Here is a 22,278-nt window from a genome sequence, read left to right as displayed (position 1 = left end):
CTAGAGAAGTGATTAAAAGCTTGAAGCATAATCTGTATGGAAGTTATGTCAGCCCTACAACACAATAGCAAATCATCAGCAAAACAAATATGGACCAGCTTAATTTTACTACATCTGGGATGATAATTGAAGATAGGGTTATGGTGCAAATATTTCAAGGATCTGTTGAGGCATTCCATGACCAAGACAAATAGGTATGGGGACATGAGATCACCCTATCTCAACCCTTTCTTTGCCACAAACTTAGGAGCAATTGAACCATTTATTAAAATGGAATAGCTCACAGTAGTTACATATTTCACAATCCACCCAACAAAATTTTCAGGAAATCTAAATTCTAGTAGAACAACTTTAAGAAAGTCTCATTCCACTGAGTCATATACCTTTCTTATATCAATTTTGGTAATGCATCCTATCTCCTTTTTCGTGTGTAACCCTTAACTAGCTCATATGCCACTATTACATTGTCTAGGATACTCTCACTGCTATAAATATTGATTGTGAAGCTCCAACCAATTAATTTACTACCATTTGAGTCTGGGAGTGAAAATTCTTGCTATAAGCTTATATAAATTGGTACAACATACTATGGGCCTATGCTACTTCACATAGGTATGATTTGTCACCTTTGGTGCCAGAGTAAGTAGTGCAATTGACTTCCCTTAGTAGGTTCCCATACTCAACGAATTATAGAACAACTTCAATAACATCCTCCCCTATCACACTCCAGTATTCTCTAAAAAAAATTGCATTGAATACATCCACTCACGGAGATTTATCATTGTGTAGATCTCTCAGTGCCTGAAAATATCCAATCTTGTTACAGGTTGAATCAGCATTCAGCAACTGTTGTTGTTCCCTCTACAAGCAAGGGCCATAGTTGGCAATGTATGTACTCAAACAGGATAATTCTTATGCTCTATTTCCCAAAAACTGTTGAAAGAATATTGTGAGTTTTTGTTTCACCTGATTAGGGTATGTCATTTGTACTCCATGCTCATTGCAAATGAATGCTATGTTGTTTCTAGAATGTGCAGCTTTAAGCTGAGCATAGAAAAACTTAAATTTTGAATATCCATGTGAACCATACAGCTCTTGACTTTTGTCTAAGGACACTCTCATGGATTGCAGCCCATTTCTCAATTTCCAGCATTAACTCTTTCTCTTCCATAATCAATTGAGCATTATACAGGCCTGTTTCCAGTTCTTCCTGAGTGTCTTTGAGCTTAACTTGTAGGTCCATAATTTTCTGACCCTGCTTGGTCATCTCTTTGTTCATCTGCTTCACAACAAGTTTTATGTGCTTCAGTTTTTTGCAAACAGCATATATAGCATATTCAGGTTTGCTGGATTCCCATACAGATTGTACCACTTATTTGAATGATTGTTGTTATTGTATAACATTGGTAAGTCTAAAAGGTTCTGGGAGCTTTTGTCTTACAATATTAGTAGTAAGTAGTATAGGAGAGTGGTCTAAACAACTAGGGTTTAGATAATGAGCTTCCATACTACTATACATGCTAATCCATTGAGCATTGCCAAATGCCCAGTCAATCAAGCTATAGATTCTGTATCCAGGTTCTCTCTTGTTACACCATGAGTATTGACATCTCTTTCTTCTAATCTGACCAAGTCCAATCTCATCAACACAGTCTTGAAAGTCTTGTGTTTCTATCTGTTGAACTGGTGCTCCATTAATTCTATCATTAACAGACAAGATGGTGTTGAAATTACCAAGAACAATGCAGGGATCAACCATGATACTGTTAAGTAGTCTCAATTGTCTCACAATATCCTTCCTTCCATCAATAATGTTATATCCATATACAAAAGTTGCACAACAAGAAAATTGGGATTTCTTATCTTTTACCCAGCAATGAATTATCTGAGGTTGTGAATACTGGATATCAACTTCCACCTGTTGTGGTTTCCAGCAGACCCATATTTTTTCATTTGGGCAAACTGCATAATCACAATGAACCTGCCAATCTGCCCCTGTCTTCTTTTGAATATTCCCTGCACTTTTAGGCTTAACTTTTGTCTCAATGCAGCTCAAAAGAGTCACTTTATTCTTAAGCATAAGGGATTTGAATTCCTCATGCTTGAAGAGATTATTCAGCCCTCTAATGTTTCATGATCTAAAGATCATGGAGGCGGGTTAGTTGGAGTAGTGCCCCTTACCACTTTATTAGTGGTTACCTCTAGTTGTATTCTCAAAGAACTAAATTGATTTTTTCTAAGCATTATTTCCAGCTCATTAATTCCTCGACTCTTATCAGTAGTTCTTGGCATTGTTTGTTTCCCTCCGTCAATTTGCTTCCTCTGTTGTTGCACTTCCCTATTAAGTTCTTTGTCATCTTTAGAATGCTCCTTGCTAACACCTTGTTTAGTTGCTTGATTAGTAGCCTGATTTTCCCCTTTCTGACTAGGCATATCCTTAGCTTTCCATTCCATCTTCTTTTGTTTCTTCTTGTTATCGAGTTGAGGTTGTTTTGGCACTGCTGGTTCCTCCTTGAATTTTCCTGTGATATGCCCCAATTATAAACAATCTTGGCAATACATGGGCTTCCACTCGTACTCAATAGGTTGTAAGCAATACTTCCCATTAGTCAATTCAAGGGAGATTGAGTTAGGCAAAGAAAGTGATATATCCATCTCTATCAATATCCTAGCACAAGCAATTATGTGCTCTAGAGGAGTAAACTTATCAGTACACGGGTTTCTCAAAACAGCTTGCTATTCTACCTAGATTTCTAGGGGCCCAGAACTGAATTGGCAAGTTTGGGAACATTACCTTCATAGGAACAATTTGAGTAGGCTCATTTCTAATTTGGAACTCTATATCCCACTGCTTACGTATAAGACCCTTGTTGCAGAATCACTACTTTATCTTCCTCACTCTTGAATTTGAAAATGAAGTAACCATCATTATGTAGAAATACTTTAGGTGTAGTAACGAAAACCCATACTCTATATGCAAACTTCAGCATTTCCTTGAATGTAGGGTTACCTCCAATGACATATCCAATTAATGCTAGACTCCACTTCCGATTCTGCTCAGCTATTTTCTGGGAGTTTAACTTAACTACTTTCATTCCATCCTTCATTACGAGCGGGAAGTAATCAAGTTTCAATCGTATTTGTTGCTCTCTGTTTCCTTTGACTACTTTAGCCATTGTAGGCTTGACTCCGCTAGAAGTGGCTGAGAAGGTCAGTTTCCTTGCCGCATTCGAAGCCCCTACATTAGGATCCTGTGAAGTTTATGCAACGTTCGGCTGGGGGCCTTTTTGTAGCACTATGAGAGCACTCCCTATTCCTGGTAGCCGATGACCCAATTGAATTGGTGCTAAGGACCGGGGAACACCTGATTCTGGTGTTATCTGCCTAGAGGTCGGCGTCGGGGCTTTGGGAACGGCCGGAATCGGACCCGATTGTCTTTTCTTCCGCGTCATGTCGGAGTAGGCGCATGTTAGTAAACCCTAACGTATCATGCGCCGAGAGAGAACTGAGAGCATCTTAAGACAAGCATTCTCATACAATAGGCAACCCCTTAAAACAATCATTTATTAATCTTATAATAATTTACGCGTGTGGGATTACATTGAATATGTTGTCGTGTAATAATTGATGTATGATTAACTCTTGTTATATAATCTCCGTATTGTTTATTTTCACATAACAATCCTTATATTATTGAGCTATGTACAAATAATTTATGCATTATAATTTTTATTAAACAAATCTATCAACTAATGATTTTTTTTGTGTATATATAACTTAAACTAATTATTTAATTATTCATTGGATGAAAAGGCAAAACATATTTATTTATATTATGCAGTTAAAAAAAGAAGAAGACGGAACCCATGCTTTCCTTGCTGGCATGGTGTTTTGCAGGTATCTTGGAGGCAGGAGTACTACGCTGAGAGACGTCTTTTAATCATATATTAAAAAGCCCACAAAATAGTGAAAAAGAGAGAGAGAGAGGACATTTAATTAAAAAGTAACCACGGTTAACGTGCGCCACTTTTAGGAATGGCTGGTGCGTACTTTAACCCCTCCCCTATCCCATCTTACATTGCCCGTTAATAGCACGACAGGGCCGCTTCCCCATAATAACAGAATAGGAGTAATAATATTCTATTAACGGCAAAACACCGACGTCGTCAGCTTCCAAGCCAATGAGAATACGACAGCGCCTAACGTGTAACCGTACACGCCGTTAATATCCCTTTATGATTTGTCCCCCCAGACAGTGTCTTGACTACCGGCTATACCCGGTTGAAAAGACAGAAATCAACGGGCTATAGGAAGTTTCCTAACTCGGGTTAGAATTTGGACCGCGGTTGAAATGATTGCTGCACCCGTTTTGACCCCTTTGGTTATCGAAAGGCTCTCGCTCTTTCCCCTCAATGCTTTTCTCTTTCTCTCTCTCTCATCACTACATGAAGGAGCTCCCCTATCCTCAAAGATAGATACGCACATATACAAAATATTTTGCTGATATAGAGAGAGAAATTAGAGTGAGAAAGTTGTTGAACTTGTACCTAGTGTTTTGATTGCTACTTTTGGTCTGATTTGGTTACCCGTGTTGATTTGGTACAGTTCGGTGATTTTTGTGTGGTGAATTTTGTTGTTAATTTTTGAGAAGTAAGTTTCCTTTTGTTGAGAATGAATTTGTGCTTGGAGATGAGAGATCTGTGTTGAGAATTATTGTACGGAAAATGGCTACTTCAGAGGTGTCGATTAAAGGTTACAACGAGCCAATTGATGGCTCAAGACCGGTCTCAGAGACTGTTCGGAGTGCTCCCGTTGTCGGAAAAGGTACTAGACCGGATTTTTTGCTGTTAATTGGAGTGATTTGTTCCGTAAGTCGGAGTTTCCAGGGAGTTCGCTAATTTGTGTTTGTTTTTGTTTACAAAGTTGATGCTGAGACAGCGTTGTACACGGAGCTTTGGCGCGCGTGTGCTGGTCCGCTCGTGACGGTTCCTCGTGAGGGTGAGCTGGTGTACTACTTCCCTCAAGGTCATATCGAGCAGGTTTGTTTCTCAAAATTCTTTTAATCCGTTTTCGACCTCAGGTTTATGGAAATCCCGTTTGCAATTTCACTTTCAACTGCACTGCTGAACATACATTTCCGGAATACTCTGTTTTTCCTGTAATTTTTATGTAGCTCGATACCTTAATTTCAATCACGATCCTTGTATGATAGGTTGAAGCATCAACTAATCAAGTGGCTGATCAGCAGATGCCTTTGTATAATCTTCCTTCTAAGATCCTATGCCGCGTGGTTAACGTCCTGTTGAAGGTAATGATTTCCTTCATGCTGTTGTGTTAGTGTGTGGGTACTTTAGCAAACCATACTTTTTCCCCTTTTATGGACTTCTTATCTATACAGGATTGTACTTTGTTGGTGTTTATGTATTGACTTTTGAGTGCGTTTCAGGCTGAACCAGATACTGATGAGGTGTTTGCACAAGTGACTTTGATGCCGGAGCCAAATGTAGGTTTACCATATGTTTACAGTAATTAACTTTTTTCTTTTATTTTTCAGTTTTCTGATCTTATGTTGAATAAAGTATGTACACCTATTTGAATCTTGAATTTTGAAGTTCCAGTTGAAATTTTATCTAATGTTCTAAAATGACTGTTGTAGCAAGATGAGAATACTGTGAAGAAGGAATCTATGCGCCCTCCTCCACCACGATTTCATGTACACTCTTTTTGTAAGACACTAACAGCATCCGATACAAGCACTCATGGTGGATTTTCCGTCTTGAGACGGCATGCTGATGAATGCCTGCCCCCACTGGTTAGAAGCATTCAGTTATTATGGGTTCGTTGTCCATTTTTTGGGGAAATGGAGTGGCTTATAGATTTTAAGTTGCATCTGTAACAGGATATGTCTCGACAACCTCCAACACAGGAGTTGGTAGCCAAGGATTTACATGGGAATGAGTGGCGCTTCAGGCATATATTCCGCGGTAAGATGCACTTTCACGTAGCGCATTCTACCTATCAAGTCCTATTGACGGTATGACATGCCAGTTGCATTCTTGTTATCACCACGTCCTGATGAAAATTGCTATAAGTCTGGCACTTTTAAAAATGTTAAGCGGATGACTTGATAGGGAGTGTGAAGGGGGAGTGGAGAAGTTGGTTAACAGATTTCTGCTTCTGTAATTATAGACCGAGGTTGTAAACTTTCTCTTTCCCTTTTCTTCGTGTAAAGATTTGTCTTTGGAAGTATGGTAGCATGTTGCTTTATTTTTGGTGCACTGAAATGCCTTTGTTGGTAGGGTGGGCTTGTTTATCCTGCTATATAACCTCTGCTTTGTTTCTCACCCTAGCATTTGAACTCCAGGCCAACCAAGGAGACATCTTCTTCAGAGTGGTTGGAGTGTCTTCGTTAGTTCAAAAAGGCTTGTTGCTGGGGATGCATTCATATTTCTTAGGTTCGTCTGGCAGAACCCTCTGAATTTATTTGTTCCATTAAGTAGAGTCTGATCTGTTGCATTGTGCTACTTTAGAGGTGAGAATGGGGAGCTTCGTGTTGGAGTTAGACGTGCCATGAGGCAGCAGGGAAATGCTCCATCATCGGTGATATCAAGTCATAGCATGCATCTCGGTGTACTTGCGACAGCTTGGCATGCCATTCAAACAAAAACAATGTTCACCGTGTATTACAAACCAAGGTACCTGGTCTGTAACGATCAAACAAAGACTTTGAAGGCCATAGCTAGAGATCTTTGATTATAAGTTGTAGAGTTAAATGCTACATTTAATGTTGTTGTTTCATTGCTTGTCATCTGTGCATTTGGTAAAGCATTTTATCTAAATTGGTTGCCATCTAAAATAACTGGATGCTTCATATCTTTGATGGCACCTAACAATCAGATGAATTGCAGTATTTTAAAGTTCATTCATGGGGGATAGCAGGGTGATAAGTAGGTTCTTGAATTGTTGTTGGTGTAACACTGACAAAAGGATTAACAGTCCTTACCAACTTAGTTTTCATCTTACAGGACAAGCCCTGCTGAGTTTATAGTTCCATATGACCAGTACATGGAGTCCGTGAAAAACAATTACTCCATTGGAATGAGGTTTAAGATGAGATTTGAAGGTGAAGAAGCTCCAGAGCAGAGGTATGCTGCAGTTTAGTTTACCATCAATAGAGATCATCATTTTACTATTTAAATATCTGACTTACTGGTTCTAATCTTGACCTCTGTGTGTTACGGTTAAATTATTAGAATGTTTGATTCAATTTTCTGTAACAGGGTATTTTCTCTTCACTTCTCTGATTTAGTTAACTTACAATGTTATAGGTTTACTGGAACTATAGTTGGCACGGAAGATTCTGATCCCAAAAGGTGGCCCGAGTCCAAGTGGAGATGTCTGAAGGTAGTATTCATTTTATTTTCGTGGTTTGATTGTTTCTTTTACCTCATAATCTCATATCACACTAAAAATCATTCATTAATGGTTTTTAAAGGTTCGGTGGGATGAAAATTCTACCATTCCCAGGCCAGATCGAGTTTCGCCCTGGAAAATAGAGCCAGCTCTTAGCCCTCCTGCACTTAATGCACCTCCAATTGCAAGGCCAAAAAGGCCTAGATCCAGCATTTTGCCCTCATCTCCTGATTCATCTGTCCTCACTAGGGAAGGTGGATATCTCATCTGATCTTTTTTATTCTGTATCTTGCGCCGCTTTTAAGTATCAGACTCAAGCTAAGTAATTGTCATGCATTTTCGGATTTTTTTAGGTTCATCCAGAATAACTGCAGACCCTTCACAAGCCAGTGGGTTTTCGAGGGTCTTGCAAGGTCAAGAGTTATCGGCCTTGAGAGGCGGTTTTGCAGAAAGTAATGACTCAGACGTATCTGAGAAACCAATGTTATGGCCACCATCAGTGGATGATGAGAAGATTGATATTCATTCTGCGTCGAAAAGATATCTGTCAGACAAATGGTTACCTTTAGGGAGGCCTGAGTCATCTCTCACAGATCTATTATCAGGTTTTGGAGTGCAAAATAACTCCTCCCATGGGTTCTGTTTACCCTCTGCGGACCAAACAGCATTTGGTGCTAGCTTGGTGAAGCGACAAGCACAAGACCAGGAAAAGGATTTCAGCTTACTGGGAAAGCCATGGTTACTGTTGTCTTCCAGTCTCTCTCTTAATCTGATGGATTCAGGATCAAAAGCTCCTGGTCAAGGTGCTGATACTCCCTATCAAATGCAGGGAGATGCTAGGTATAGTGGTTTTGGCAAGTTTTCAGTCCTTCCTGGTCATAGGGTTGACAATCAGCAGGGAAGCTGGTTTATGCCTCAATCAGTGTCGCCTTACTTTCAGCTCTCCTCTCATTCAAGAGATTTGATGCATAAACCCACTGTAGTACAGAAACCCGAGGCTGTGAAACCAAAAGAGGGAAACTGCAAACTCTTTGGCATTCCCCTTACAAGTAATGTTTGCACAGATCCTGTAATGACACGGAAAAGTTCATTGATGGACTCAGCAAGTAACATGAATATTGGTATAAATTCTCATCAATCCCCTGCTACTGATTCTGATCAAAGGTCTGAGCAATCAAAGGGATCAAAGGTGCTAGATGATGGGATTACAGCTAATGATCAGGACAAACAATTTCATACCTCTCATCTTGCTGCTAGAGATAGGGATGCCAAAGGTCATAGTAGTTCGACAAGGAGCTGCACCAAGGTTTAAATCTGCTCCTTTCTCATGGCTTTGGCTGTTTGCTTTAATGAAATTTCTAACAATTCATTTTGCATACAGGTGCACAAACAGGGTACAGCACTCGGAAGGTCTGTGGATCTTGCAAAATTCAACAATTACGATGAATTAATTGCTGAACTAGATCAGCTTTTTGATTTTAATGGTGAACTCAAGGCTCGGAGTAAGAGTTGGCTGGTTGTGTACACTGATGACGAGGGTGACATGATGCTTGTTGGAGATGATCCATGGCAGTAAGTACTACCCATCTTTGCTTTTATACGTCAGAGATGATTTTCTTTCCTCCTGGAGCTGCTTCCTTATGTAGCAGTGTCTCGGGATCACTGCTGTGTGTTTTTGGTGTTTGTTCGTTATCTATGCTTGTGCCTAACACTGGTTGGCGAACAGGGAATTTTGTGGTATGGTTCGCAAGATTTTTATCTATACAAAAGAGGAGGTGCAGCGGATGAATCCCGGAACTCTTAATTCAAAAGGTGAAGACACTTCCTCTGTTGCAGAGGGCTCAGAAGCCAAAGAAGTGAAGAGTCTGCAACATCCTTCTGAATCTGGTCAAGAAGAATCCTAGATTTTCCTCAATCGAGGTATTCGAAAGAAATCAAATGGAAGAGCAAGCAATCGATTTCTTACTTTCTGCTTCATTTCTTCTTTAATTTTCCTGAAAATTAGGGATGGAGGTTACTCCATCTGCTCTTTCTAGTTGCTTAACTACTGTTGGTGGTATTTTGACAGGTTTATAAGATTGCAGAGGAGATGGCTTGCAGTTTTGGACCCCCTTTTTGGAGCCAATTTCTGGCCTCGTGTCTATCTATACATAGTATATGTAAATTATCAACGTGGTCATTAACCTTGCTATTGTCAATCCATTCTGTACATACCCCGTTTACCAATTTCTCTAGCTCTAGATGTAAGTAAAATGTTGATACACCATGTACCTGTCTCTTTTACTGTTGATTTACGTGGAACTGGTATCCAACTGCTTCAGCAGACTACATATTTTGTATCAGCAAGTATGGTAATGCGTTAGAAAAGAAGTTTTTTGCTGGGTGAACATCTGTTTGTAGTTCTACAATTTGGTCATAAGAATTTGACTACAGGACATAAATTTTTGCAATTGACCTAGCTATTTTTATTGGTCAGATTCTTTGCCCTTTGTTGACACAACCAAATTGCAGTCTCCTTTTGGAGGTTGGCGTAGGGGTGGGCATATATAGGATAAAACCGATTACCCGAGTCGTTAATTATTTATTGGGTTATCGGTATTGGGTTATTGGGTTAACGGTTCAGTAACGGGTTATCGGTTTGGTAATTCTGCTATTGGGTAAAATCGATAACTCAAGGAGGATTAACTAATTTACTAGTTTACCCTTAGATTCCCCTATTCTTTCTCAGTTTCTCTGCCTCACCAGTCAGCCCGTCAAGACTTAGGCCGGCGTTAGTCGCATTTCTCAGCTTCTTTCTTTCTCTTCAGTCGCTTCTTCACTTTATTTCTCAGATCATCAGATTCTTCAATCGCATCTTCACTTCACTCTTTAGTCGCATTTCTCAACCGCATTCTTCAGCTTCATCTCGATTCTTTGGATAAGTTTTTAGTTGCTTTATCTTCATCTTTTTCTTAGTTTGTTTGAAAGCATTCTCGCTCTGGATTTTTCTTAGTTTGTTTGAAAGCTGAAGTGAGATTTGCTGTGTGCTTTAATTGTTGAGCTGTTACAAAGTTATCTTGTGTCAGTTGTTATAAAATTTGTATTTCATTACTAATAAACTCGTATTTGTTATTCATTTAGATTCCTTGTATTTGCAGAAAGTGTCGAAGTGAAAATATGACTGATATTCTTTTTTTTTCGTCACTGACTGATATTGGGATTTTGTTTATATTTTTTGGGTTGAGGAATGAAAGATAGAAACTTTGGTTAGTGTTTATTTTATTGGATGTTGCAGTAAATTTAAATTCTTGTGAAATAGAACAGTTCTGAAATGAGTTTTAGCAAAATAGTTCTTAAAATCTTATAAAATTATTTTAGCAAAACAATTTTATATCGAAACTGTTTTATATATTGCCGAACAATTTTATGCATTGCGAAACTGCTTTAGTTGTTTTATCTTATCGGGTAAACCGATAACCGACCGATAATGATGGATAACCGATTAACCGATAACCAATATCTTAAAACCGATAATATTCATAACCGAACTGAACTGACCGATGCCCATCCCTAGGTTGGCGGCCCGCAACTTCGAGAAGTTTTATTGCTCTTTCAAAACACTGCTATCGGGATCAATGGGCAACTGCAATTCTGTTGTTAGTTTCGACTTTACCGAAAGCCATTGGGAGTCACCAGATTTTCGGAAGAGCAGGACATTGATACGATATATAGATGTTCGCTGTAATTCGTCCCCGTAAACGATAAAGTATAACGGACTCCCACAGGTTCTGGGTTTGATCTGCTATTCATTTTTGTGATTGAAGTTCTTTTTTACTTTTTCTTCGTCAAAGGATTTAAGGTTTAGACATGGATTAATATATATATATACATATATATACACTGTGTTTTTTCGATTTTCTTTTAGGATATAGGTGTTTGTTGGAAGACGGAAATAACAAGCTTCAACAAAATACAGTTGTGATACCATGTGAAGGAATATGATAATTCAACCTAATAACCTGTGTGGCGGCTTAAGACCATTATTAACCTCCTTTAAAGAGGCCCTTGCATAACCATTGTAGAAAAAGTATATCTTCCAGCAAAATTTTCATGGTAAGAACTAAGAGGAGCCAACTACAGCAAGTAAATACAGTTACTGGTGCAAAGTTGAAGTCAATCGAGGGGTTATTCATTCATATCAGAGACTTCTCAGCTTACACAAAAGGCAGCTGCGTTCAATACCATTAATGAATTGCCTGGTATGTAAAAAATGACTAAATAAAGAGGATCATCCGAAATAAGGAACTTGTCACTGAAAAATTCATAGCATTCAGTTTTAGAGCTTCTAAGCAAGCGCTCAATGTTTTTCCTAGAGAAAACACAATATAATGGCTAATAGATGAAAATATCTGTAAACTGCAAAAGGAGCATAGGAAGTCCGAGGTTTAGAAGCTAGAGCATGAGGTCCAAAATCTTGGATAGAACCTCCCAATGAAAAGCGCAAAAGCTTATATCATCCCATGGAAGCCAGCAGAGTCCAGCAACACTGCCTTAATTTGTTCTGGATGGATGTCTTGACCTTCTTTGGATTGCTGTGAATAAATACGATCCAAAATTAATATTACAAGTCGAAGAATTGTATCAACAACTCAATATTTTGGTCAAGGATAAGAAACCAACAATGGAAGATATGGGGAAGGGTTCAATACTTGAAACATCTTTTCCTTCCTCTTCAGATAACGGAAATAGCAGAGGTACAGTAAATTAAGTAGGGAAAAAGCAGAGTTCGCGCAACTCATGGCATATATCATCAATATGTACTCATTGAAGTGTCATCTACCACTTATTATGCAGCATTCCCATTCTATAAGTAAACAAGAAAACTTTGGCAATTCTAGCATTGCTGCACAGCTTTTTTGACATGTATGTTTCTGTGCAATTCTTATTCCCACTCGCAGTTGAACATTTTTGTTGTATTTTGAATTTGTACAGTCATTACATGCTATAATATTTTCATGATTGACATTCAAACAATTCGTTTTTTAGAGGATGATTCATGTTATTATGACTACTTTTCGCTGGCATTCACATATTGATTGATTGATTTGACGTTCAAAGAAGTTTTTGACGGCTTGTTATGGAAATAGGTTTGTCATTCTAGAAGGATGTCGTGGTCATACAAAGCTGATGGGACTTCAATTCTCCATCAACAAACCTTATTGCGCAAATGAAGCATTCTCTAATCCTAGTGTCCGAGATGTAGTAAGTTCACAGAAAGAAGGTACCTCAGCTCGGAAGATATCCAAGGCAAACCCATTGAAGCAGCTGATAACAGCCTGTTGAATGTCCAGTCCAAGATTGTCCAGAGCCCTCATTGTTGAGAGTAAAAGGCCTGGTCTGCGGCTGCAAAACATATGGATATTCACCGCTCTTCCTTCTCTTGCCCTTACTTCAACCTACAAGTACAAAAAGATTTGCATGCATCATCTCAAACCGATAACATAACGAATGCTAAAAGTCTGATGAACTTAGACAGGAAATGCTGCTACAAAAAAGATATTAAAATATTTCCATGTCAAATTGAAAAGGAAAAGAAGTAAAAAGTTTCCACTATCAATACATTTCAACATTTATGCACATCTAATGAGTAAAAAATTCCAGCATTAAGTTTCTTCTGGTTAAAAGGAAGGACATTTTACCCTTGGAGGTTGACCAGTAGGGCTAGACAGAGGGCTTGCAAATGAACTTGGACAAAGTTCTTCCTTGATTCGGCCGGGTAGAGCTGTTGCAGTTGGCGTTAAAGGGTAGAAGCTTGTTGCCGGAGTCAATGAAGAGCCAGGTGGTGTTGACTCGAGTTCGTTATGCAGGTCATTGATTTTCTGTAGAAGCTCCTTTAGGTACTCAATTGCATCTCCTAAGATTGAAGCCCTGTCCATCTGCCAACATGCAAACAAAATCACAAGCTGATTCACGATAATTCACCAGGCCGAGTAACTGCATATAAGGTGTTCGCACCATTTCCAAGTTATAGCCAAGAAAAACCTTCCAGTATCAAGCAGTCAAGAAGACAAAATATCTCGTTTCATTCAGCAAGCTTAAAAACAAGTGCACGGGTTCTTTAGGACTTGAATCAGATTCAAGTTGCAAAAGATGTCCCATAAAATCAGGACGACTAACCAGCAGGAGCTAACGACCCCCTCCATCCCAATTTATGTGGCGGTGTTTGACTCAGCACATAGTTTAAGAAAGAAATGAAGCCTTTTGAATGGTCTAAAATAAACAATAGATATAGATATTTGTGTGACTGTAAATCAATTCATTAAAGGTAAAGTAGAAATTCTAAAAATAAATTATTTTTAAATAAGAAAATGTGACATTCTTTTTGGGACTGACTAAAAAGGAAAGAGTTCCACATAAATTGGGACGGAAGGATTGATCACCACAAGTTTCTTTTAAACAAATTTTCCTCGGTAGATTTGTATGAGCCTTCGAGGTGTTTTAATAAGTTCCTATATACAGGTTGATTTTTAGAGCTCTACAACTATCTTGTTATTACTAGTAAATCAGCCACAAATTTTGGCATTAACAACAGCTGATCAGACAATATTAATATCTAGAATAATTGAGTAACGGAACGAATACGTGGAAATTCAAAATAGGTCCCCCCCGCGCTGGGGCAGGTGGGGAGGGGGTTAGCAAAGAAACATACTGTAATTAAATAAATTTCATGTTACAATAAGTCAGTGAACTATATATCACTCTTAATGAGTTACTGTAGGAAAGGTACCTTTCAAGAATAGCCTTCTATTCTCTATGTGGTCCAAAATTCAGAACGCTTTTAAAAATCAGCTCATAGACTCCATGTGAATGAATTTAATGCTACTATCAATTATACTTAAATTCACAAACCTTTTTGAACTATACACAACTCAAACATGGTAACCATAAGAAAACAAGCTAACCTTAAGAATAAGAAGGCAAAAATTATACAAATAAAAAATACTCTCTCCGTCCATTTTTACTTGTCCACTATAATTAAAAAAAATGTTCACCTCTACTTGTCCAGTTTTGAAAACCAAGCGATAACCATTTATACCTATTTTACCCTTACTATTAAGTACTACTGTTCATTTTCCAACCTTTTAATTAGGGGTGTTATAGAAAACTTATTGTTTTATTAATAATTGCTTCTTAAGGGCACGAGCGGAGAGAGTAGGCGAGTAACGGGTTCGGTCGAACCCAATAACTTTTGCTTAAATAATGTATTTGTAAATAATGTATTTGTGTTCTGGAGTTCATTCAATATGTACAAATATTAATTTAGAACTCAGTCATTAGCACTTGAAGTCGAACTCATAAAATTAAAATTCTGCATCCGTCTCAGATTAAGGGGATGCATAGTTAGTCATGAACAAGTAAAAATGGACGGATGAAGTAACAAATACCAATGCCACCCCCCCCCCCCCAACTCTTCTTTTCGGAGGTGGAAGCTAAATGCTGATGATTGTGAATGGCTAAAAACATGTTAAAATGGTAATGAAAATTCACGAGAATTTTCTGTAAAAAGAATTTCATACCTTACTAATCTTTGGAACAACAGATCTCAGCATGTAAAGCCTATCATTGAGTTTCTTCCTACGGCGGCGTTCAGCCATCAGATTCTTAGCCGGAAGTCCTTTCTTTTTCCCTTTCTGATCCACACCAGTAACAGTACTAGTTGCATTTGAGCTATTTCCACCATTTTTAACACTATCCTCTACCTTTTCAATAAGGTCATCAGAATCATAATTCAATGTAGATCCATCTAGACTCACATCTTCAAGTTCATCCAAATTACTACTACATTTCCTCTTCCTTTCATTCATTTCATTCACTTCTTTATTGCTTGAAGTCTGACCAATTTCATTCCCCAAAATCCCCAAATTTCCACTACTATTATTAGCCAAGTTTTTCCTAAGTGCAGCCCTCTTTTGGAAAAGTGTAGGTTGTGCTCCAATTGAAGCAAAATTATCAAGAGGTTTTAATAACTTAGACCTATTCAAAAACAAAGAGTTGTCATGAGCAGAATTGTCCCCAAACCCAACCAATGGACCAAAACCAGAACTAGTTTGAGGCATTTGTAGCAAATTGGTACAAGGGAATTGAGTGAAAGAACTCAAATTATTATGCCCCATTTGGTTTTGAGAGCTCAAATCTTGAAACCCACCAGTAAACATCCCAGTTTTATTCAAAACACTCAAATTTTGATGAGTTTCAAGAAACCCCTTTTCACCACAACCCAAATCAAAACCATTCTCCAATGGGTTGTTTAAAGCACTAAGCAAAGGTGGAATAGTGGATTTTTGGGGCAAGAAAAAGTGAACCTGAGAAGGGTCAAGATTGTTAAAAGCAGAAGATGGTGAACAAGAAGATGATGAATCAACTGGCTGTAAAAGCAAATTGTTTTCAGCTTCAGTAAAATTAGAACCAAATTGCATGGCACCAACACTGTTGTTGTTGTGATTGTTGTTGTTAGTAGCCATGTTGTACCAGTCTACATCTTCAGCATCAAGCATAGATTTGAATGTAGAAAGTGCACCCATCTCCATTTCATCTCTGTTGTTGTTGTTATGATTATTTTCATTGTTATTTTGATGAACCCAAGTACCAGTTTCTTCATCTTCTTTACCATCCATCCAACCCATACTATGAGACAACATTTTATTTTTTTTGTTTTTTCAAGAAAATATTGGGTTCTATAAAAAGGAAAAAATAAGGAAATTTACAGAAAGAATAATCAAAAGGGGCCTAAGTAAAAGAAGAGAAGATTGTGTTTTAGAGAGCGTTAAAGGGTAGCAGAAAGTAAGGAAAGACGTAAGCAAAAGGCAGCAGAAGAAGCAGAGGAGAAAGGCAAATGGCTTTTTCAGAGATATCTTTATATGAGAGAACTTAAAACGTTACTCTGTTATCATTATTATTATTACTACACTTTTTACATTATTATCTGCAAAATCCCACGATATTACTACTGTTTACATTAAGCTTGTTTTATAATGATAAATTTGCCAACTTTTGAGTTTTGGACTTATTGTTTTTATTTTTTATTTTTTATCTGTTTGTTATGAGAGAGGGATAAAGTTGGCCAAAATCTAGGCTTTATTATGTAATTAGTGAAACAAAACTAATCATGAACAAACTGCCAAATCTTCATTAATGACAACAGCAATTTGTCCTTCTTCAGTCTACTTCTAATACTCCCTGTCCAAAATAAGTAATTTTTATTTTTATTTTACACATATTAAAAAATTTACTTTTTAATATTAGTTAGCAATAAAATTGACCATATTAATCTTTATTATATCTTTACATAAATACTCATAACATATACTCTAACATTAATTACTCCAAGGGCAATGTAGGAAAAAAATAATTAATTCATTCTTGAAATCTGAAAAAATTATTTATTTTAAATCACAAAAAAAAACAAAAAATCACTTATTTTGGACCGGAAGGAGTACTTGCTTACCCACCAAAACCTCTTCCATTTTGAATGCCTTTTATTATTTCTTCTTTCCCTTCTTTTTCTCCTTCTATTTTTGATGAATATGCTTTTTAGTATAATAACTTTTTTATTAAGATTGATATATGAGTCAGTTTATGCGCATTTTGACTATTTTGTTGAATTTCTGTTACATCCTACGGGCATAAGTGTCGAATCTCTATCTACTAAAATTTAGACAAATAAAAAAAACCGATGAGATTTTATCTTTTAGATCATATTAATGGATTCATTTCTTTGTTTTTTTTTAATGTTAAAATTCAAATATTTGAACTCTTTGACAAATTGCAATTGCATGCATTAACTACTCTAGTTATGGATACCAAATTAATGGAGTATAGCCGATCTCATCAAATGCCATATTAACACTTTGATGAATCATTAAAGCAAGCTTTTTATATTATAGTTTCATGTTTTGAGAATTCCAGATATATTATTTTAATGATTTCTATTAAATGCAATGAAACCTTGAGAATTTTCATACACTTATTTTCTACTCTATGCATTTCTTTCAGACATATAATAGCCCATTGATTATAACAAGCGCCTAATCTATGAGGTGATATAATTTATTCTTATGTATTTCATAGATAAGTCAAGATACAAATCTAATCTAGCTGTTAGTATGATACTTTCTCCGGTTCACAATAAGTAATTTTTTAATTTTTTTTTTGTGGTCCAAAATGTCTGATTTTTCAGATTTTAAGAATGAATTAATTTAATATGGTCAATTTTATTGCTAATTAATGTTAAAAGGTGAATTTTTCAATATGTGTGAAAACAACTAAAACATTACTTATTATGAACCGGAGGAAGTATTAACTGGTATTAGATGGTGGAAAATCCCAAATTAATTAATGGTTTGAATACTCAGCTAAGAGACAACACCAAATATAAAACCCTGGGAACATAGTTTCCTAAGTAAAATACTTGTTTTTTAGGAGCATTTATCATGTGTATGCACTATTATAATAATTTCACTATATATAATGTCGGGGATATCTTACGTTTTCATCTTTTAACATTTAGCTAGCGTTTCGGCATAGATTTCAAATTTGTTTTGAAAAAATTTATTTGGGTGAAATTTGGTTTGAAGATAAAAATGTGTTTGGACATACGTTTTCAAAACATATTTTCCAACTTTATTTTGGGAAAACATGTATATAATTCCCAAGTTTTGGAATTTTGGCCCAAAATCATCAATTGGGTGATTTTGTAATTTGGGGTTTGGAATTTTGCTAAAATGTGGGCAAAATTTATGACCAAACATGAGTTTTGAAAATAAACCCCAAATTTATTTTGGCAAAACTCATGGCAAACGGGGCCTTAAATTCAAATTTTTAGCACCTCAATTCTGAAAATTGTAGTGCATATCTTGCGAATCACTAATAGTATTGATAATACGAATTCCTATATATGAGTTTTAGTTCTATGCATATAATGCAAAATATATTTATACAATTAATATATAATTATATATAACTTAAATAGAGTGGCTATGTATAGGATTTCAAAGATATTTGTTCCAAATAAGAACAAAAGAAGCTTGACTTGACATTGAAATATGGTGTCACTTGGTCCCTCAATTTGAAGTTTTATGGGAACTTCGACTTTTCGCTATCTTAACAGCCCAATATATACCTTTTTTGACTATACAAATTGCCTCTCAGACATGCAAGCCCACCTTCATTGCACTTTCAATCCCTTTTAGTCTACTTGAGTTTTCAAGTTATCATTTTGATTTTTAGTTTGAATAGTCATATATTTTTAAGTAATGGTCTAATTACTACTATACATTTAGTGAAGTTAGATGTTTACTTAACTAATTCCATAAAAATGATGGGTAATAATAAAGTTGCGTCGTATGATTACACGATCACAGGTTCGAGCCGTAAAAATAACTCATTGCAGAAATGCAAGGTAAGATTGCGTACAGACAACCCAACATGGTCGCCATTTATGGGATCCCGTGCATAAAGAAAGCTTAATGCATTGGACTACCTGTATTTATTTTATCATAGATAGGGTAGCAAACGGGCGGGTCGGGTTGAATATGGACATGTCGAAAATAGTTAGTGCAAAACGAATAAATTATCCGACCCGACACATGTTTAATATGAATAAAAAACGGGTTAACCGACATATATGAATATCCATATTATCTACGGCTTCTTAACTATGATTACTTTTTGGAGAAATTTTAGTCTCCTAAACTTGAAGAACCCCAATTTGAGACTTTACAAACGTAAAAACTAAACCATTTAGTTATCCATTTTCTAAGTGGATAATATGATTTTTATCCATATTGAACTCACTTTTAAAAAGTTTATTATCCAACCTATTTTGTAACGGATGATATAGATGAATAAATGTTTTCTATCAACCATTTTGTCATCACTAAGCATAGAACACCAAATTAATTTTTGTAGAAAAAGAGGAGAAAAAAAAGGAACAAATTAGTCAAAATTGTGGAGGCGCTAGGAAAATTATAAAGGGAGGGAGAGCCAAGAATCCCGTGAGGCCTTAAATTTTACCGCACCCAATTCCCAATTATAGACTTTAAATTCTGATGGGCCCTTCATTTTAATCCACCAAATGTTTTTTTTTTTTTTTAATGGAAAATCCAGCAAATACTAACTCCTCAATCCTAATCCCTTTCAATTGTCAGGATTTTGTTGCTCATCCTTACTGTCCACTTGTCCATTCTCACCTCCACACTTTTGTTTTATGTTTATTGTTTCTTGCTTGGTATTCTATATTCAGATTGAAACCCGATTAAATTTTAATTTGTATAAAAAAAAATCTTATAATAATCTCTTGGTGTTCTTCAGTTCAAATGTTCAAGAACTCAATTAAATAATGATATTTTAAGTTATTAGAGATTCTTACTCCTTAAAAAGGCAATTTATATAACTTATAAATCTACTGATTTTGTTTTTTCTTGAAAGCATAATCATTGACAGTTCCTTATTGGGTCCTATCAAAAGAGAGCAATATTAGTAATGTTCGGTGATTATACTAACTCAATAAGAATATTACATATAACATTACGTATACTATAAACTAGGGGTGTACAAAGAAAACCGACAAACCGTATCAACCCAATAATTCGAGTCAAATTGAGAAAAAAACCCAACTATAATTTGGTATTAGAAAAAAACTCCGACCATAATCTATTTTTATTTTTTCTTTAGAGTTTAGTCATGTAATTAATACTCCCTTATTACTCTACTTATTTTAGCACGAATTAGTACTTTTAGATTATGTTTATTTTTGTTATAGCTTTTTAATTAACAGTATTTATATTACATAATTTTATTGTCTTTATTGTTGAATATTTCAGGATAATGCCATGACACATCTCATATTTTTGTATTATATTCTTGGAAAATACCTTATATAGTTGTATTTTACTAGGATTAAAAAAATATTTTGAGCATAAGTTATATGTTTTGTGCTACGAAGATTTTACCGAAAAAACCCCGAAAACCCTGAAAACCCGATATTGAAAAACCCGAGTTTTATTGGTTTGGTTTGGTTTTTAAATTTAATAACCCGTACAATTAGTTTGATTTGGTAATTGCAAAATCCGAACCAACCCGACCTATGTGCACCCCTACTATTAACTCTTAAATTATACTAGTAAGTTAATGTAAGTTCGTGCAAATAGCATGGTCAAGATTCACTAATTATATTTGACGGTTGACGAATCTCTTTTTATTTGTTGTCCGAAAAGAGGAGGACTCGATGATTATTCTTTTGCCAAAACCAGAATTTAAAACTTTGGTAGATAAGGATCGCGTAAAAATTTCTTTTGAGGAATGAGCCAGGCTAGGTCATGTTTGATGAGAAATAAAAAGGAATATCGAAAATTCGAGTGATTGAAGCTGAAGCGGTTACTTTGGAAATAAAATAAAAAGTTTTTTCGAGAAAGTTGGGGAAACTGGCTAACGTAACCAGTAGCAGAAGTGTGGCCATATTAAAGATGTCGGAAACATTAGTGGCTACTGTGGAAATAAATAGTGATAGTAACAAGTTTAAAAAACTTAAAATGGTGTGGGGGTTGTGTGTCGGGGGGAGAGTCACAATTAATAAGAGCTACAATTCAGATACTAACGTTGTCTTATATTTGAAGAGACAGCAGCAGCAGCAGCAGCTCTTTTACAATTTCTTCCTTTTCCTCGTGAATTGAGATATTAATGCTTTGTTATTATCCTCAATTTTCCCAATTTTCCAAACAGACAGACAGACGAGACTATCATTCAAACCGCAATTTTGTAATTTCGAATCCAACTCGCTCTTCCCTTGTTTAACTATGGGCAAAAGCTCAGCCCGATTATGGCCAAACTTGGGACGGTCGAAAAGCGGTTTTCTGGGCTCCGGCCCTTTCAAACAGAACAACATGAGCAGAAGCCCAACCGGTCTTTTTCTTGTAGAAATAACACCAGATAGCCACTTTAAAGGATTATTATTTAAGAATTAGCCAATATGAGAAAGACTACTATCTTTATAACTTTGGAAACTATACTCCTAAAATGCCTCTATGCTTTCAATGTGGGACTATGTTTGCGCACCGACCGAAACAAACTACACATTTTCAAGCACTCTCACACTCTATACCATTGTTTAAAAGTTTAGGATTTGTTTGACGGGATTGATCTTAATGGCCTTCTAAGAAGTAGCAGTGTGGCACCATGAGAAACTTAGTCATGTAGTTGGAAAACATGACCCTTTTATCCATTTATATGTGATGACCCGCCATGTCATCATGCCACATAGACGTCATTTGACATATATTAAGCTATGTGGAAGCTTACATAAGAAGAAAGCTAGCATTTGTGAGAAGATTCTAGAGAGGTATGGACATTTCCTTAGGAAGAACCTAGATCCTTATGGATTTGCTAAGAAAGTTCTTGGAACCTTCTAGGCTTGTAAAGAATTCTAGAGAAAGCCCTTATCTTGTAAATATCAAGGACTTGTAAATAATTAATATTTACACACTAGCCCCTAGGAGACTAGTTTATAAAGGGGGTCACTCATTTGTAATTTACCAAGCAAACAATTCAAGTTCTCTCTAATACAAATCTTCCTTTAACAATTCTCTTGTGTTCTTTCTTCCATTCTCTTAGCGATCTTGAGTGTAGTAAGGCTTACTTGACATAGCAAGAACATGAGCAAGTTGTGCAAGATCGTGAGCGAGTTGTCAAGTGTCGCACGTGTACTTAGTTAACAACTAAGGACGTGACAACGTGGTATCAGAGCGAATGTTTCAACTAAGGGAATGGAAAACGACGGAGAAATTAACGCTGCCAACGTCATCCAGGATGCTGCTGGCAAGAGCGGCCGTA

The 22,278-nt window shown here is 36.4% G+C and overlaps 2 protein-coding genes and 1 long non-coding RNA gene across 3 annotated transcripts; 2 read left to right on the top strand and 1 right to left on the bottom strand.

Annotated features, from left to right (window-relative positions):
* Window positions 1-4,390: 4,390 nt before the first annotated feature.
* LOC104220379 (auxin response factor 2A) lies at window positions 4,391-9,800 on the top strand. Its single transcript, XM_009771240.2, has 15 exons — window positions 4,391-4,824; window positions 4,924-5,039; window positions 5,213-5,308; window positions 5,447-5,503; window positions 5,657-5,812; window positions 5,900-5,984; window positions 6,365-6,455; window positions 6,531-6,695; window positions 7,026-7,145; window positions 7,329-7,404; window positions 7,496-7,667; window positions 7,767-8,719; window positions 8,795-8,985; window positions 9,140-9,333; window positions 9,482-9,800. Exons 1-14 carry the CDS (start codon window positions 4,725-4,727, stop codon window positions 9,315-9,317), a joined length of 2,556 nt encoding a protein of 851 aa, XP_009769542.1. The 5' UTR covers window positions 4,391-4,724; the 3' UTR covers window positions 9,318-9,333; window positions 9,482-9,800.
* Window positions 9,801-10,783: 983 nt separating this feature from the next.
* On the top strand, window positions 10,784-11,925 carry LOC138888783 (uncharacterized). Its single transcript, XR_011406339.1, has 2 exons — window positions 10,784-11,177; window positions 11,325-11,925. It is a non-coding gene; the product is annotated as an uncharacterized lncRNA (long non-coding RNA).
* LOC104220378 (transcription factor ICE1-like) lies at window positions 11,686-16,300 on the bottom strand. The gene is made up of 4 exons (XM_009771239.2): window positions 14,970-16,300; window positions 13,092-13,328; window positions 12,678-12,848; window positions 11,686-11,984 (listed from the first exon to the last, which is right to left on the bottom strand). Exons 1-4 carry the CDS (start codon window positions 16,089-16,091, stop codon window positions 11,901-11,903), a joined length of 1,614 nt encoding a protein of 537 aa, XP_009769541.1. The 5' UTR covers window positions 16,092-16,300; the 3' UTR covers window positions 11,686-11,900.
* Between the last annotated feature and the right edge of the window lie 5,978 nt (window positions 16,301-22,278).

The sequence above is a fragment of the Nicotiana sylvestris genome, chromosome 3 (genome assembly GCF_000393655.2).
Source record: "Nicotiana sylvestris chromosome 3, ASM39365v2, whole genome shotgun sequence".
Taxonomy (NCBI): domain Eukaryota; kingdom Viridiplantae; phylum Streptophyta; class Magnoliopsida; order Solanales; family Solanaceae; genus Nicotiana; species Nicotiana sylvestris.
Note: the sequence above shows the minus strand (reverse complement) of the source record. Positions and strands in the feature narration are given on the sequence as shown.